Source organism: Fusarium keratoplasticum, chromosome 1 (assembly GCF_025433545.1).
Source record: "Fusarium keratoplasticum isolate Fu6.1 chromosome 1, whole genome shotgun sequence".
Classification (NCBI taxonomy): domain Eukaryota; kingdom Fungi; phylum Ascomycota; class Sordariomycetes; order Hypocreales; family Nectriaceae; genus Fusarium; species Fusarium keratoplasticum.
The window spans coordinates 4,836,217-4,853,524 of record NC_070529.1 but is presented as its reverse complement, the minus strand read 5'-3'; the positions used below and the strand labels follow the sequence as shown (position 1 = coordinate 4,853,524).

Genomic DNA, 17,308 nt, shown 5'->3' with positions numbered 1-17,308 from the left:
CTTGATGTCAATACCGATCAAGCCAGGTCAATTCCTGCAACAACGCAATGCCTTATCGTTATCTTTGTTCCAAACTGGCCTGGCACTGGCAGCAACCGACGATGCCTCCTTTGAGTGAACGGCCGGCCTGGCACTTGGTTGCCAGTGTCAATCACTGCCCGCCAGTTTTCCCACGCACAACGAATAATTCCAGTCAAACAATAAAGAATCAAAACAATCTCGGCTTCCCCTCTTTCTTTCTTCTTCTTCTCTCATCAACAGCAGTCGCGATCACATTTAAAAACGCGAAGCATCCCCGACACCAGAGTAAGTGGCAAGTATCGCAGCTTTATATACACACTCGCACACACAGAGTCACCTTTATATACCCCTTTAACCATATAGCGACGCTTCTGTCACCAGCTTTGAACGCTGACTAGATATACACAGCAGAATGTCCGACAACAAGATGCGCCCTGAAGATCTTCCCATGTGGCTTCCCCTCCGAGAGGGGTGTGAATGGGACTCGATCTTCAACATGCACGAGTGCTTCGACCCGGAGTACGACACGCTCCCACTTGTGCTTCTCCGACTGGCTTTCTGGGCTTTTGCAGTGAGCCCGCGGTTCCTGTGGTGGTTGCTGATGCTCTACCACTTCCGGAGGCTGATCAACACCTCCAGGGCCGTGGTGTTCCTGCAGTCCGTTACGGCGGCGGCCCTCTGCCTCATCCCCTGGATCTGGCAGAGCGACTACTCACGCCTGAGGTCGCAGACAGAGCCTTTTTTTGCCAATTGTTGGCAGCTCTGGTTCCTCCTTTCCTCGCCAAACATTTTGTTTTCGGCGTACCACCTCCCCGGAACCATTCGGGACGGCATAGTTCTCGCAAGAGACTATGCCTACCGTTGCATGGACCTGGAGATTCTGTTCCCAGAGCCGGGTGAGGTGAACCTCGACGCTGATCCCAGGGACACGGCTGGGGAAGCCTTCTTTAAGAAGCTCCTCACCGAGGACCGGGAGAGGCGTCGCAGGAAGGAGAGTGAGGAGCAAGCCACACGAGAGCACGAGTTGGCGATGCGGGAGCGGGAACGGGAGGTGAGGGAGAGGGAGGTAGTAAGGCAGAAGGAGCTCGAGGATCGACGCCGACAGCGAGAGAGGCGTGACGAGGCTGCCAGACAGGAGGAGCAGCGAAGGGGTTATGACCCCGACGCTGCCTTCTCCGGTCTGGCGGCCATCTTTCGTCGCACCGACCGTCGTTGGCGTCCTCGAGTTCCGGAACCTGAGCCCGAACTCGAACTCGCCAGGGTCAAGGTGCAAGATCCTAGGTCGAAGGGTTCCCGAAAGGTCATCGCGTTTTACAGCCGCGGTACCCAGACGGAGCCTCGAGACTTTCCCGGGGAGCGAGCATCGGGCGAGGCATCCTCATCGAGGTATACCTCAAACGGTGTTCAGACGGACTCGATGACCGAGGAGAAGCAGCACAAGGCCCCTGCTTCCAAGCCACAGAAGAAGGCCGCTTCATCTCCCGCAAGGGATCCTCAACCTTCGAGACCGACTCCCACTCCTGCTCCAGAGTCTCCCATGGTCAAGCAGACCGACGAAGAGCCCTCCGAGAGGCCACAGCCTCCTGCGTCGGCTTCCCCCAGACCCTCCGCGCCCAGATCATCGGCGTCTCGACAGCTTGTCCGGTCTCCGACAACGCTGTTCGGGGCGAGGGTGTCGACCAACCTCCAAGGTCGTCGCCCTCGTAGCCATGTGAGGGCAAGGGGGCGTTTGGGGCGAGGTCGTCCAGGACGGCTGTTTGGCTCTCCCGCTGCCGCTGGAGGAAGGGTCGACGAGACCCCTTCGAAGTCATCGGAGTCTTCGACTCGAGAAGGCGAGCAAGTCCAGGAGCAGGCCGCCGACACCACCGCCGCCGCCGACCCCATCCCCCTCGTCCAGGATGCTCCGGACACCACCAGCTCGTCCTTCAAGAGACCCGAGGACTTCGAGGACTTCGAAGAGTGGCTCAACTCTTCCCTTCCTCCCTCCGATCTCGATGGCACCGACCCGTTCTCCCAGCCCGTGGCTTCGGCTGCAGCTCAGCCGACCACCACCACCACCTCGAACGACCTTCCCGGCTTGCCAGACGACGACGAGACCATGGCCCTCGGAGACCTTCTCGGTTCGGCTCTCGGAGAGATGAGCCTGCGCGACGACGCCGAGGTTCGCTCGACCAGCGACCTCATGGATCTTGACTCCAACCAAGACCCCGAGGAGAGTACCGTCGGCCAGGAGCAGCTGGCATCAGAGATGGAGATCGTCGTTGGTGACGACTCCGGAGATGCTGGTCCCCTCCCTAGCCTCTCATCTGAGATGGACTGGGAGGAGGAGGAGGGCTTAGACATCGCCATGTGCGATGTCGAAGCCCTCCCTGCACCACCGACGGCTCTCGCTCCATCCACTCTCTCTCCGTCAACCGCTCTCACACCATTCACGACTCCCGCTGCACCAACGACTCCTTTTCCCGCGCTGCCGCGAACGCCTCCTCCTGAGAACAGGAGGGCGAGCCCACCACAGCCGACAGCAGCCCCTCGGCGCTGGGAAGCCGATGACGAAGAGATGGGGGCAACAGGCCCCGAGCAGGAGGAGCTCGATGAGCTCGAGAGAGACCTGATCGCAGCGTTCGAAGAGAACGATAGCAGCGATGTGGAAACAGTCCTACATGTTTCCCCAAGACCACCTCACCACACTCTACCCTCAACCAACGATGACCAACCCCCTCTCGTTGATCCAGCACTCTTCGCAAGCACTGTTACGACCGCGCCTCAGTCCTCAACCAACCAAGCCCCTGCAAACCCTGATAAACCACAAGAAGCCAGCCAGGCAGAGATGGCCAAGCGACACATCTTGAAGCCCAGATCTCGCCGGTCCAAGGACACAGGCAGCGCCCCTTCTCAGTCAAGACAGACAACACTACAGTCCGTTTCCGAGAACAAAGAACAGGAGCAAGAGCAAGCCGTGATGGACAACACCGCTCAGAACCTCGTCCTGCTGGCAGGACTTACAGATATTCCCGTTGGTGACAGTACCCAACCCCAGCAAACAACTCCCGTTGCACCTCCGTCTGCAGTTCAAGAGACAACTGCCAGGTCCACAACAACTCGTGGCAATAACCCTACACCTCCTCTCCAACCTCAACAGAACATACCTACTTCCACCGCGGCGAACCAGCCTGCGCATATCCCAGCTGTTCAGAACGGCAGCTTGACCCTCCCAGGAGGCAACACTATCACCAACGCGCCAACCCAGACAGCTCCTCGCCAACAGCAACAGAACGCATCCAGTTCCACCGCCGCGAGTCAACCTGAGCATGTTTCATCTATTCAGAATGGCAGCTTGACCTTTTCAGGAGGCAACATAACTACCAACGCGCCGACCCCTACACCTTCTCGCCAACAGCAGCAGAACATACCTACTTCTACCACTGCGAATAAGTCTGAGACTATTCCAGCTATCCAGATGGGCGGCTTGACCCTCCCAGGAGGCAATACTATTATTAACGCTCCCACACCTACACCTTCTCGCGAACAACAGCAAGACATAACTACTTCCACCGCAGTGAGCCAACCTGGGCATGTCCCAGCTATCCACATGGGCGGCTTGATCCTCCCAGGAGGCAACAGAATCGCCAACACGCCCACCCCTCCACCTCCTCCCCAACCTCAACCTACTTCCACCGGCACGAACCAGCCTGCGCATGTCCCAGCTATCCATATGGGAGGCTTGATCCTTCCAGGAGGCAACAGTTCCATCACCACGCCGACCCCGACTACTCAGCAGGATGCTCCCAAGCCAAACCCTACCCCACAAGGTCTCCCGAGAAAGGGATCCATACTCTCAGACACCCTCATCACCGATTCTCCAGAGCAGATGACACCAAGTCAGACACCTGGTAGACGCGATTCGACCCCTGCCAGAACTCCCAAGGACCTCGGAGAGGCTGAACTCCAGAGGGCGCTCAGACGACAGCAGGCGAAGAAGGGAAAGAAACCTCAGCTGTTCCACTCCAAGAGAAGCAACGCATCCTCATCCGCGACGACTTCATCTCCAACTACACCTATCAGACAAGGATCTACAGACCCCGCAATGGAGGCAGAGTCTTCAGACGCCGCAGCGCAGAGACTACTGAGCGGGTCTAACTCTAAGAAGGTCACAGTTGTTCAATCGTCATCGGTGCCACAGCATTTGCGAGATCAGGAACGAGACCATTACGAATCTCAGAGAGAATCTTTGAGGAGGAACGGCGATCTATGAATAACGACAAGCTGGAAAGCAAGAAGTCAATCTTGACGAAATGATACCGAAGAGATGGTATCAGGGTGTTGAAGCGATATGAATTTGTGAAGGGATACGAAGTTTTGAAGGGATATCATGTTTTGAAGGGATACCTGGTTTTGAAGGAAAAGACAAAAGGTCTTCATGTATAATGTGTGTGGCGTGTCACTTGTTCGAGTTCAAGGAGTTTGGTTTGTAATCGATTTGTCTGGTTTATTAAAGTCTATTGTTGTTGTTGTTGTTGTTGTTGTTGCCAACTTTGGCTGGTCTTGATTACGATCGTGCAACGACCCGTGATATATATACCTCTACTCATCTATTTTTCACCTTCATCCATCCACTTGAGCCTCTACGAGGAGAACTCTTGTCCTCGGATGGCTTGCCAACTGCGGTCTCTTCAACCTTCCAGGCGTCATCATCCAGGACCTCCCAGTCAGGTGTAGGTGCTTCGCTGAGCAGCTTCTTCTTAAGCTTGTCGGCGAGTTTCATCGGGTTGGGCAACTTGAAGTTCTTAGCAAGTTCGGTCCCCTCGGCTGCCGAGAGAAAGTTGTAGGCTGTCCCGTGGGAAAACTGTCCCAGGTGAGTGGGTTTGCCATCGATGCCTGTGGACTGCTGGTTGATCAGAAGGTTGTACAAGTTGCGACCCATGTTGCAGATGTCCTCGAATGAGCCCTTTTCGCCGACTGGCACTCCTTGAGTGCTACAGGCCCAAGCGATGTTGTAGGCCAGAAGAGTGACACCTTCTATGAAGTAAGAGTAGGTGGCTGGATCCTCCTTGATTAGTTGCGACAAAGGTTTGTCGATGAAAAGGGGCCTCGGGCGCGAAACATGCTGAGAATCCGCATCTCCTGCGGTAGAGTTAGGGGTGGCGGCTCCTGTTTGGCTGGGGAACACTGGATCTCCCTTTCTATAGGAGCTAGCCAGGTTGAAGATGGTTGGCCGAGGATAGTCGCGGTGAGGAAGGGTGATAGCTGCAGGGAGGCGGATTGCGAGATAATGAGATGCAAGCATGAGAATATGGCAAATGTGGCCAAGAGAGGTCGAGATCATTTCTGGCGATGATGCCATGAGGGTGTTAGCTTTACTTTCGACAGAGGAGCTAGGATTCTCACAATTCATTCCGATCAGCTCGATGATAGGAATACCACCGAGCTGATACTCGTATCCTCCGGGGGAACCCTTCTCGACTCGGTCGAGTCCATACAGTGTGGCCGCCTCCATACAAAGAAAGGATCGTGTACGAGCCATGTCTTCGGCTGATCGGGTCCACCGGTAGTTAATCATGCTGATGGACTTTTCCACCTCCTTCTGCTGCTTCGCTCTGCGATCAGAGAGGCCATCGGACGCAGCGGCGAAGTCAGATCTGCGGCTGGATAGGGCGGCCTTCCTGGCCTCGATCTCGGCCCTGGCGGCTCTTATGTCTTCCCTAAACTTGTCGGCGGCGGCCAGAATCTGGGTCGTCCTATCCTCGGCCATCCGCTGCTGCGCTTGCATCGAGTCCTTGCGGTTCTTTGTTGGGGTGGTCGAGGGCTCTGACAACAAGGCGCTGATCTCCTCCTGGAGGCCTTCATTTTCAATGAGCAGCTGCACGTTCTTCAGGCGGTCCTCAAATAGCGAGTTCCGGGCGTCGACGGTGCAGAGAAACGGCAATCGCTTGGCGTCATGCTTGCGATGGCAGATATCACAGTCCATCTTGATCTTGGTTGCTTCGCCACCTGCTGGGGGGTCGCGGCTGATTTCCTTTGGTCTGAGGATACTGCAGAAGAGGGTCACGCCTAACCTTTCCGGTGGCGGATCTGGAGTAAAAGGCGACTGCGTATATTTATACGTCAACTGAGGGTTAATCAGTGGTTAATGGCAGATGACTTCTGTTCTTCGAGGTTCTGGCCGAGTCACGAGGTCGTCGGCGAGGCGAGTAGTGTACTGTGCTGAGTGTGGCGCATTAGCTGCAAGCCACAAGGCAACGACCTGCAGGGGTGATGCTTTTATATTAGTGAGCAGGTACCTTCCCTCTCGGGGTTGTTCAGCCACTGCGAGGCTCAACAGTCACCAATCGTGAACATGGTCTTGATCTTCATTCATCCATCAACTTGGTCATCGCACATGTTTCATGGTACATCATCACTTCATTGGGACGTGTTGAAACCCCAAGTCACGACCTTGGTCGAAGCTGTGCAACACTGTTGAACGTGCCTTCAGGGACTCGCTGTTCCGAATCTACAACCCACACTCAACCATTGGATGTAGGACATTGCACGTCCCCATCCACGATCCTGGTTGCTTGGCCGACAATAACCCTGACAGTTCAACGCGACACAGCCTTGTGCAACATGTCTTCGTCTACCCCAACGCAGCCCGTTGACGAGAACCCTCCCCTTGAGGACGGACAAAGAAGCCCTTCTGACTCTCAGGACGCCGCTGCCATGTCCAATTCACAGAGACGCCCTTACGCCGCCAGCAAGACACCAGAGCCTCATGGAGATCAGCAGGCAGCGAACTCGGATCCTCCAGATACCCCCGGCGTTCTCGACCCCTTTGACTGGGATGAGTTTGAGGCGCGTTATGAGAGCGCCTTGCGCGACGCCGACGAGCACGAGGGCGAAATCTTGAAAGAGGCCGAGGCCCTTTCCAAGGTAATTCTATCACCCTCTTGTGGTGCATACAGTCACTGATGCGCAGAAAGTACTTCAAAGTTTGGGCTGCTGCAGCTTCGGCTCATGATGATGAGCGTGCCGCCAAGCGTCTCCAAACGCGAAGACGCTTTGTGAATCTGTCAGAAGACAGGATGGAGCGGAAGCAGGAGCATTGTAAGTTCCGACGGTTACTGATAAGTTCTGCATGTTTCTAACACATTTCTAGATGATCAGGTTGTGCGCGCCTTTGAAAATGCCTTGGCTCTCCTCAAATCACAGTAGGCTTTGCTGCGTGCATGCACTCTGACTTTTGGGGAAATGCGACCGTGGCCAATTCACGTTGAGCCTATCCAGCGGGTTCTGGGCTTTCTCTGCTATGAAGGACACATACCCCCTTACTTTGGTACCTGTTTTGAGGCGGGAATGGCCCTCCCAGGCAACTTTCTTGGAGCTCACCTCCGTGGGTGCTCTTGGTGGTTGGCACGTGACGTAATTCCAAGTTTGGACGCGTCTTCCGCCAACCTCAATCTCGCCAAACCGCGAACCTCATTTTTAGGCGTCGCGTCCATGAAAACAAAGACATGACCCAACAACGTGATGTGAGCGCAGAAGCTGAGTATAGAGTGCCGAGCGTCTCCAAGGTATGCTGTTCTTTCGAATTAATCTGATAAATCTAGCTGACATCTCTAGGATGACTTGTTTGCCTTCCATGAGGCACACTTCTCACAAGCTGCCATCGCTTCTTTTGGGACAACGTTTATAACCCCCCCAGACCAGGAGCACACTCAAGATGACACGAGCTACGATGCGTGGGAAGAGGAAGACGATGGTTTGGGTTACTATCCCGATGGCGTGAAGCGTACTTTGACAGACGAGCAAATCGAAATCTTTCGACATTCTGAGCTTGAAGCTCTCCGCAAGAAGCAAGCAAAGGAGTCCGACACTAAGACAGTTGGATCCTCGGATGAGCCGATGGACTTGAGCGACGACAGTCCTGCACCTACTCAAACTGAAGCAACCTCGTCTGCGTTGCCAACTTCCTTCCAAAGCAATAAGAAGAAAAAGAAGAAGAAGGGTCCCAAGCGCGGGCGGCCTGAGCCAAAGCCGGATCTGCGAAAACGCACCTGGGATGTTGTCGACAAAGGATTAGATTCACTTGATTACGACTGAACTGAGCCTTGAACGGCATGGACGGTTCTTGGATGAGACCCTGGATGAGGGTCAGCGACAGGTCAGAGGCCTCGCTTTGTGCGATGCATGCACACCTTGTCAAGACCTGGTAAGCACTACTTTCCCTTTTCACTTTGTCCAATCCCATCATGATGAAAACCTTTGTATCGTCATCCTTAGTCGGATCGGGGCTGGAGATGTATGAAGTATCGGCTCCGGCTGATGCTGACGTCTTTGCAGCCCTGACATGTCGAGCAATTAATCTTCTCTCTGAGATGCGAGATGCTTTACTTGGTCACTTTTGCAACATGATTCGTGTCGTCAAGCTGCTGACTATGGTTATTGGCTAGGCATGTCACCATATGGTGTTCGCATTAGCTCACTTTAAGCCTGATGTGAATGACGGCAGGACTGAGAGCTCATGTATGAGCTTGGTCTTCAGATTCACTTTTAACTAGATGCTAAGGCGAATTGAGTCGTTGAGACAAGACGTGATATTATTTTGGTCACTGGCGCAAGGAATGAGTGAAGACGGCCAAGTACCTGTAGATGCAAACAGAGTGCCTAGGTACTTAATACACAGCTTGATGCCGCCCTACAAACTCCTCCCTGATGCAATATGTGACTAGCTTGTTACACCGCATAAAAGCAGCCTTTTGATTGACAGCATACCGTTGAACATTGTCTGAATTCCAATGCCCATGATGTCGCTGCATTCATAGAGAGCACATGCTCAAAGCACGGTTGTTTGGTTGGGGGCTGGGGGTGCTCGTGCCACCAACAGCAGGAGGGTTGCCTCTCCCAATGCCTTATCGGAGCAGCCGATAAGCGCAGTGACCAATCACCAACAAGCCCGCCCGCCAAGTGTGGGGCCGGTTCGGGCTAGACTCGCCAGAAGCCACTGGGGACAGGACCATCCCACCTGCACCTGCCTTCCGTGCTTGACCTTGATTCAGGTTTGCAAACCCTCCACTCCATCCTCCAGCTCCGTCCAGTCCAGTCCAGTCCAGCCTTTCCACTCGCTTCGCCTAGACAAGGTGAAAGGCCGAGGCTTGACTCCTCCACTCGAATTATATACCCAGGCTCTTTCCCCCCTGGGTTTCGACTTTCGTCGTCTTCTCGTCCATACTTTCCCGTCCTCCCGTTGCGTGCGTCGTCGGTTCGCGACGCCCCCTCACTTCTGCCCATCATGGCGCGCGTCTACGCCGATGTCAACCAGAACATGCCCCGCAGCTACTGGGACTACGACGGCGTTAATATCAGTATGCTCATCCTGCTCTTGCGATCCCGCTCGATGTCACGGCTGACAAAATTTCAACAGGCTGGGGTGTCTTGGAGAACTACGAGGTTGTCCGCAAGATCGGTATGTGCCCCCCATCCCTCGTCCGCGACCGTCCGATTTCCTTGAGTTATTAACCCTGGGTTGTTCGCAGGCCGAGGAAAATACTCGGAAGTTTTTGAGGGCATCAACGTTGTCAACTACCAGAAATGCGTCGTCAAGGTTCTGAAGCCCGTCAAGAAGAAGAAGATTAAGCGAGAGATCAAGATTCTGCAGAATCTTGCTGGTGGTCCCAACGTCGTGGCCCTTCTCGATGTCGTGAGGGATTCGCAGGTTGGTACTTTGTGTTGTTAGCAATCCAGAAAAGACACTAACCGCAGTTGCAACTCCAGAGTAAGACCCCGTCTCTCATCTTCGAGCATGTCAACAACACCGATTTCCGAAGCCTGTACCCCAAGTTCAACGACATCGATGTTCGTTACTACATCTTTGAGCTGCTCAAGGCTCTCGACTTCTGCCACAGCAAGGGAATCATGCACAGAGATGTGAAGCCTCATAACGTTATGATCGACCATGAGAATCGCAAAGTTGGTCACGCCACCTGCTGCCCTTCCAAAACACACCGCTGACCTGTCCCAGCTACGTCTTATTGATTGGGGTCTGGCCGAGTTCTACCACCCCGGTACCGAATACAACGTCCGAGTTGCCTCCCGCTACTTCAAGGGTCCCGAGCTTTTGGTCGATTTCCAGGAGTACGACTACAGCCTCGACATGTGGAGCCTGGGAGCTATGTTTGCCTCGATGATCTTCCGCAAGGAGCCATTCTTCCACGGCAACAGCAACTCAGACCAGCTCGTCAAGATCGCCAAGGTTCTTGGCACCGATGATCTCTTTGACTACATCGACAAGTACGAGATTGAGCTCGACACTCAGTATGATGATATCCTGGGCCGCTTCCAGAAGAAGCCCTGGCACAGTTTTGTCACCTCGGAGAACCAGCGCTTTGTCTCGAACGAAGCTATTGACTTCCTCGATAAGCTGCTGCGATATGACCACCAGGTTTGTCCAAACTTCCAGTTTGCGAATCTTATTCTCTAACTCGTATATAGGAACGACTCACTGCCAAGGAGGCACAGGCCCACCCTTACTTCAACCCCGTTCGTGACCCCGAGGTCTTCAAGCAACACCTTGCGGCTGCCAACGGCAATGCCAACAAGCCCTGAGAGCCTCGGCTCTTTTTGTCCCCGATAATCATCATTCACGGTGGTCAACCTGGCGGCATCCCCCTCACCCATGATACCCCGGACCGGCGGTTTTAACCTTGTCGGCCTTCACCCCCCTGATAGGATGTTCATACTAGGAAAAACAACTTGTCAACCGTTCGTTCCTCCGTCCTATCCCCCTGTGACAGTGAATGGCCCGGTTCTTGGCTGAGGCCAGGGGGTCCGTGAGGTATCCCACCGCATGGCATCTCAGAATTTGACGTGACAACGAATTTGGGTCTGGGACGAGGGATTTGTGTTGCTCCGTGGCAGTCTCGGGTTGGAGAAATCCTCGGTTTGGAAGAATGACTTTCTGGCAAGGGGGCGTGGACGAGACAACGAGGTTTTGGCGTTCCAGGGTCTGGGCGGTTCTGGCACATTGGGACGGAGGGAGGGTTGGTGCATATCTAATTGTCAACGGACATGGCCTTACTGGCTTCGACTCGGAACAATTTGTTTTTATCATGGTCAGTCTTTATGCGGTAGCGTCATAATCTAGCAAGCATTCAAAAGTGCCTGTATTGATGAGTTCATCTATGCATTGCCTGCCTCTATCTACACCTGGCTATCCGGGGTGACCCCATGAATGACGTTCCGTCTCATATAGGTAGGCAAGTAAAGCAAAAGTTACGCCCGCATCTGTATCCATCTACTCCACACGTCCTCAACGTGCCGCCAGGCGTCTTGACGGGAGTGGGTGGTTCATGACGGCGTTTTCTGCTCGGCGTTCGATGCAACTCTGTGGTCAGAGAAGTGGATTTCCAGATCTTGTGCGTAGATGGACGAGCGCTCTTCTTGTGAGAGCTCAGCCTAACTTTGCGGGCTAGCTCGTCGCGAGAGCCGTCAGAGTCAGACTCAGAGTCGGATACAAAAGAGAGAAGGGAGCGGCGGGAAGAGGGCGCCCGAGTTGTTCGGATGGAAGTGTGGCGGGGAGTGTGAGGTCTAGAAGAGTTGGATGGCGTTCCCGCTGCATGGACGACTCTATCCTTGTTCCTCTTAGGGGTTGATGCTGGTTGGATGGTGGGATCCTGAGGTGTACTCAAGGGAGGTTGATGGTCTTGGCCTGGAGGAATAGTTTCAGCTGGAGGAGGCGAAACTGCTCTTGGAGGAGAGGAAGATTGGACAACCCTTGGAGAGACAGCTTTTGAAGGCAAGTTAACCTTTGGTGGAGAAGTAGCCTTTGGTGAGGCGGTATTGTTTGCTGGAGGGGCAGTGTTTAGAGGCGAGACAGCTTTAGAAGGTGAGACAGCCTTTGAGTTGGAAGCAGTCTTCGGAAGAGAGGCAACACTTGTCTGAGACGTGGTTTTTACTGCAGATGTAGCTTGTGGAGGAGACATAGGCTCGGCCGGGGAGACAGCCCCTGAAGCAACCTTTGGTAAGGAAGGGGGGCTTGCTGAAGAAGTCGATTTGGCTGGGGGTGCAGCGTTTTCTGCAGGGACAGTCTTTGGCGAGGAGGTAACTCTTGCTGGTGGAGGCGGACTGTTGCTAGGAATTGCTTCGGGTTCTTTGTTGGATCCTTGTGATTCATCCATGTTGACACCGTTTGGCTGCAGTGTTTCTTTCGACCCTCGAGACCTAAGACGCTTTTCCGACGTCACTCCTTGAGCTTCGAGATCGGAAACACCCTTCGGTTTCTTCTTTTCTAGCCATCTGAGCTCTCGAGACATGCGGCCGGGTTTCTCAGCCTCTTCAACTGCTTCCATCTCAACGTCAACCCCAGTCGAGATTTCCTGCCGGGGAGCTTGGGGCTCGTGGGCCTGCACTTCAGTGACGACCTCACGCGTGACAGTACTCGACTTTCTGGGTCTGCCGACCCTGCGCTTCGGAGGCGGAGGGGACTTCTCTGGCGAAACTTCCGGTTTTCTAGGTCTACCAGGCTTGCGCTTCAGGGGGCCAGGGGCGTTATCCAGCGAAACCACGGTTGTGGGTTCGACTGGCACTTCTGATTTTCTAGGTCTGCCTCGTTTCCGTTTAAGGGGCTGGGCAAGAATGTCTGGCCTGGCCGCATCTTTGGCCTCGTCTTGGGTAAGCTCCATGGGTTCAGCTTGAGGGGCCGCATCATCATCGGTCCTTTGAGCATGGTCGACATTGGGGGTGCTACCCTTGTCTGTTGAGCTTTCGTGTTCTTCCTGGACGCTCACCAACTGAGGGATAGGTTTTGAAGGCACGGTGCGTGGCTTAGGAACCATGACTCTCGATAGCACGAGTGGTGCCTCGTCATCGGACAGAACCATATTGGGCATAGTGTCGTGATTGGGAGTGCCCAGGTTATGTTGTTTGCCTGCGGGTTGTGAAGCTTGAGGTTGAGAAACTTGCGGCTGTGAAGCTTGTGGTTGTGACGGTTGGGGAGCACTGCTGTTGAATGGCGTTGCCGTGTCTTGAGAATCCGGGATGACTTGTCTCTGAGCAGCCTTGTCCATTTCTCTTGGAGCCCCCTTTAGTGGACTTTGTGGTGCCGCTTTTTGGGCCGGAAGACTCTCATCATCAGTATTATCGACACTTTGAAAGTCTTGCCGGGTCGCACGATCGACTCTGTGAAGCTCAACACTCAAGCTCTGACCGGAATTTCGCCACTCTCTTGCTTCTGCCCAAGAGATTTTGCCCATGTATTCCACTTGTTTCCTGGCTCGGCCAGAGCGCCTGCGATTTCCGTCATCTTGCTCGTGGTCGTGTGAGGGTACTTTGATAGCGTTCCCTGCCGTCTCCTCGAGGACCTTTTCCACCGGTTTTGTTTTAGTGGGTTCTTCTGCCGCTTCTTTCTCCTTTGAGGGGATAGAGCTGCGCTTCGTAGCAGGAGAAGAGCTAGTTGTCCCGGAAAAGATCAAGTCATCGTCTTCGTCACTGGCGTTGATAATCCGATCATTTGCCAAAGCCTCTTGGGCTTCTAGCTGTTGCTCTCCCGAGTTTTCCTTGCCATTGCCATCATCGCCCCCCGCTTCCTCGTCTGCCGCGGTATCGCTGGGGTTCTTACTCGGCTCGGCATGGCCTTTCGAGGCCTTTTTCATGAAACCAGCCCGTTTTGTCTTCTTGACCCAGTTGCGTCCCCAGATAGATGTCTGTCCATCGTTTGCAGGAAACTCATATCTTCCTCCGTTGAACCAGGGGCCAGGCATGCTTGGGGGCATGTTGTAATAAGGGGGGATGTCATCACGACCCCAAGGATTCATGGGAAATCCAGGCATCATGGACCATGGCCCAAATGGCCCGGGTGGCGCGCCATAGCCGAGAGGAGCGCCGGGCCCAAAAGGTGCAGGAGGAAATCCACGAGGGGGGACGTCGGGCTCGCCGTCTGTAGAGTTGCGGGTTTCGGGGGACAATCGCTCGTCTTGGTTTTCGGTGCTTTTTTCTTTTTCATCGCCGGTTGATTCAGGAATAGAGTCTGGTCCTTTTTCCATATCATTGGGATTTGATCCAGTGTTTGAATCCGGTCCCCTGGTACTCGAATTCTGGTTATTGTCTGCTTCTGGGTTTCGAGGTTCGTCCATTTCGTCTTGGTTGTCGGAATATTCGTCTGTGAGATCCTCGAGCAAGATTCCTTCATCCTCTTCAGCATTGCTATCACCATCCATCCAAAGCCCCTCGACATCTCCCTCATCGCGCATGTTGCGCAAGTGGCCGTTGTTCACGACGATTTCCCCGGTCTCCATGTCGATCTCGTCACCAACTCCCTCGAAATCGCGGCTGTACTTTTCGATGATGTGCGCCATGGTGGCTTGAAGCTTGTGGTTGGCATTGGCTCGTTTCAGCGCAAACTGGATATCAGGGTCCCGTCGAACAGTAATCTCCTGTGGGTGGGAGGCGAGTTCGTCGTCTTCGCCGTCATTTTGGCCAAGTGTTGGGGGTGAGGGGCCTTTGCGTCGTCTCTTTGCTGGTGGCTCCATCGTGATGACGATAATGTGAAATCTTTCGTTTTCTGGCAAGTGTGGATGTCACTCCCTTTGAGCGCAACACAGAAGGTGCACATACACTGGTTCGCTCCTCCTTGCATTCTTTGGATAAGCGATGGATGGTTGGAGGAGCAACTAGAGGGGCTCGAACGCGCCATGACGCGCTTTGGGCCCATGCAGCGCGTAAATTGATTGCTCTTTGTAGGTCCATTTGGCGGGGTTCATCCCAAGGGCTTCAGTGAGCTAACCCCTGTAGCTTTGCTTGGAAGATGGAGGGGTGACATCTGGATGATGCTGCGACACCAAGGTTGGCCTGGAGCTGTGAATGTATCAAAACAGACCTTTATTTGCTTGCCTAACTTGAATTTCCGGCAAAGGTTTTTGTAACAATCATATTTGAGAGTAGAAAACTGTCTCAGGCTACCTGAGCATTTATCTTTCATACAGTAGGGGTGTACCAAGTAGTCAGGTGCCATCTGTGGTAGCTCCTGGCTGACTGTCCTGCCTGAATCACAACGTCACCGCTAGGACCCTCCACTTTGACATTAACACAATCATCCCCAACCCATATCTGTCACTACAGCATTGCTGTAACTTGCCATATCCACCTTTTCTATCGTCTACGCCACTTCTAGTTGGGATCTTAGGCACTCAGAGCTATGCGCGGTCATTAAGCCCAGCATGAATTGCCAGAAATGCCGTCAGCCTCTCAGGCTGGATGGCTCTCTCGAAGACCTCAACCCTGCCGCCTACGATCTCCTCGTCTGTAAGTGCCGCCTCTTTGGCCTCATCGCGAATATTGGACACTCACCTAACATTGTCTTTCAGCCTCCACATCACCAGAAACGCCTAAGAAGGCTACCGCATCTCCCTCCTCGACGACACAACCACAGGACCAAGCGCGCAAGTCCCTCTACGACAGGGTATCGCGGAACACCGGGCCACCGACGTTCAAGCGCAGTCATGGTGGCCATCCTCGCGATTCCTCCATGTCCTTCATCTACTTGACCGAGTCGCAAGTCGCAAACCCGCCAAGCCAGGGAGCCGACCGACCCTCAACACCTCCCACACTACGACGCGCAAGCTCTAGCAGGGGCACTACAGACGATCAGGATGCGCCCATGGGCAACGAAATGGGCAGAATAAACCGCCTCTTCGAGATTCTATCTGGCCGATCCGACATCGACCACCCAATATGCGTCGAGTGCGCAGACATGCTCGTCGAGGGCATGCAGAAGAAGCTGGAGGCGGCCTCGCGCGAAAGAGATGGATACGTGAAGCATCTGAAAGAGGCCAAGGCGAACCAGCCGACCGAAGAGGAAATCAAGGCACAAGAAGAATCTCTCCGGAAAGCTGAACAAGACAGGGATAGTGCCATGTTGGAGCTGAAGAAGCTAGAGGCAGAAAAGGATGCATTGGACCAGGAGCTCGTTGCTCTGGAAGAGGAGGCTCGGGAGCTCGACAAAGAGGAGGAACAGTTTTGGAGGGATCGCAATGCCTTTACGACCAAGATGGCCAAGTTTCAGTCAGAGAGGGACAGCATCAACGCCAAATACAGCAACGACTCGCAGCTCTTAGAGAAGCTGCAGCGATCCAACGTTTACAACGACACATTTTGCATCAGCCACGACGGCAGCTTTGCTACCATCAACGGTCTACGTCTCGGCCGATTGTCTAATAAGCCGGTAGATTGGCCAGAGATCAATGCCGCTTGGGGGCATGCGCTTCTCCTGTTGGTGACGGTGGCAGACAAGCTCGGGTACAAGTTCGATGGGTACGAACCCCAGCCCATGGGAAGCACATCAAAGATCATCCGGTACGAGACGCCCAACCCTGCGTCCAGCCGTCTGGGCACCCGCACAGTCAATCCGCCGCCTAAGAAGCACGTGCTCGAGCTGTACAGCTCTGGAGATATGCCTCTGGGGCTGACGTTCATGCACCGTCGATTTGATAACGCCATGGTCGCCTTTCTTGAACTTGTGCGACAGCTGGGTGCATTTGTGCATAGGCAAACGGATGCTACCGGCAATCCGCTTAGTTTGCCGTACAAGATCGACGGCGACAAGATTGGGGATGTGAGCATCAAGCTCGGAATCGCCCAAGATGACGGCTGGACCAAGGCGTGCAAGTTGACATTGACGTGCTGCAAGTTCCTGCTCGCACACGCCAGCAATGTCACGACGAGGGCGAGGGCCGCCGGCGCATGATTCGATGGCGATATGGTTACTTGATGGGCTATTATTTGGAGTAGACTTGATGACACAGTGGGCTATTACACAGTTTGGAGTTTGGAGTCTCAGGACTGGTGCCGTCGAGTATGTATCATAGCATGGTCACTGCCATGAATATCCGCCTCGGTAAGATGATCATGGTCATCTTGTTTTTAACAATGATTATTCGAAGCGATCAAACCCGAGCATTGTTTATTCTTTGATGAGTGTTTGTTCTGTCGTTATCCCACGATTCGAGGCTGGCCGTCTAACTACCAACACAGCGCGTTTGTCTACTCAGTCTCGGTCTTTTGAGATTCTCCCCAGCGGGCGATATTGATCCTCGTTTGCCCAGTCATCTACCAAACACTTCTCAATGGTCTTATTTATGTCATTCATAGGTCTTTGTATCGTTGGCTGGACTCAAGATGGAAATCCTACAGGCGAACTTGGTCAACCCTCACCTCAACCATCTTCTTTGGTTTCTCCCAAGACGCACGATACCTTCATCTGCGTTCCCTCTTCATTCGCAAAGCCTCTCTCGACTACACGGGTTTCACCTAGTCGTTCAAC

General features: G+C 53.9%; 6 protein-coding genes across 6 annotated transcripts; 4 read left to right on the top strand and 2 right to left on the bottom strand.

Moving 5' to 3' along the window:
- Window positions 1-433: 433 nt before the first annotated feature.
- NCS57_00144000 (uncharacterized protein) lies at window positions 434-4,273 on the top strand (the record flags this gene model as incomplete). The annotated part of the gene is made up of 1 exon (XM_053051504.1): window positions 434-4,273. One exon carries the CDS (start codon window positions 434-436, stop codon window positions 4,271-4,273), a length of 3,840 nt encoding a protein of 1,279 aa, XP_052920019.1.
- Window positions 4,274-4,606: 333 nt separating this feature from the next.
- NCS57_00143900 (uncharacterized protein) lies at window positions 4,607-5,986 on the bottom strand (the record flags this gene model as incomplete). Its single annotated transcript, XM_053051503.1, has 1 exon — window positions 4,607-5,986. The coding sequence occupies one exon, from the start codon at window positions 5,984-5,986 to the stop codon at window positions 4,607-4,609; it is 1,380 nt and encodes a 459-aa protein (XP_052920018.1).
- A 359-nt stretch (window positions 5,987-6,345) lies between these two features.
- Window positions 6,346-8,097, top strand: NCS57_00143800 (uncharacterized protein; the record flags this gene model as incomplete). Its single annotated transcript, XM_053051502.1, has 5 exons — window positions 6,346-6,927; window positions 6,978-7,101; window positions 7,154-7,205; window positions 7,484-7,568; window positions 7,618-8,097. The coding sequence occupies exons 1-5, from the start codon at window positions 6,625-6,627 to the stop codon at window positions 8,095-8,097; spliced, it is 1,044 nt and encodes a 347-aa protein (XP_052920017.1). The 5' UTR covers window positions 6,346-6,624.
- A 949-nt stretch (window positions 8,098-9,046) lies between these two features.
- Window positions 9,047-10,599, top strand: NCS57_00143700 (uncharacterized protein; the record flags this gene model as incomplete). Its single annotated transcript, XM_053051501.1, has 6 exons — window positions 9,047-9,359; window positions 9,419-9,460; window positions 9,531-9,709; window positions 9,757-9,963; window positions 10,016-10,435; window positions 10,486-10,599. Exons 1-6 carry the CDS (start codon window positions 9,287-9,289, stop codon window positions 10,597-10,599), a joined length of 1,035 nt encoding a protein of 344 aa, XP_052920016.1. The 5' UTR covers window positions 9,047-9,286.
- Window positions 10,600-11,677: 1,078 nt separating this feature from the next.
- Window positions 11,678-14,519, bottom strand: NCS57_00143600 (uncharacterized protein; the record flags this gene model as incomplete). The annotated part of the gene is made up of 2 exons (XM_053051500.1): window positions 11,678-11,701; window positions 11,799-14,519. The coding sequence occupies 2 exons, from the start codon at window positions 14,517-14,519 to the stop codon at window positions 11,678-11,680; spliced, it is 2,745 nt and encodes a 914-aa protein (XP_052920015.1).
- Window positions 14,520-15,206: 687 nt separating this feature from the next.
- Window positions 15,207-16,732, top strand: NCS57_00143500 (uncharacterized protein; the record flags this gene model as incomplete). Its single annotated transcript, XM_053051499.1, has 2 exons — window positions 15,207-15,291; window positions 15,354-16,732. The coding sequence occupies 2 exons, from the start codon at window positions 15,207-15,209 to the stop codon at window positions 16,730-16,732; spliced, it is 1,464 nt and encodes a 487-aa protein (XP_052920014.1).
- Between the last annotated feature and the right edge of the window lie 576 nt (window positions 16,733-17,308).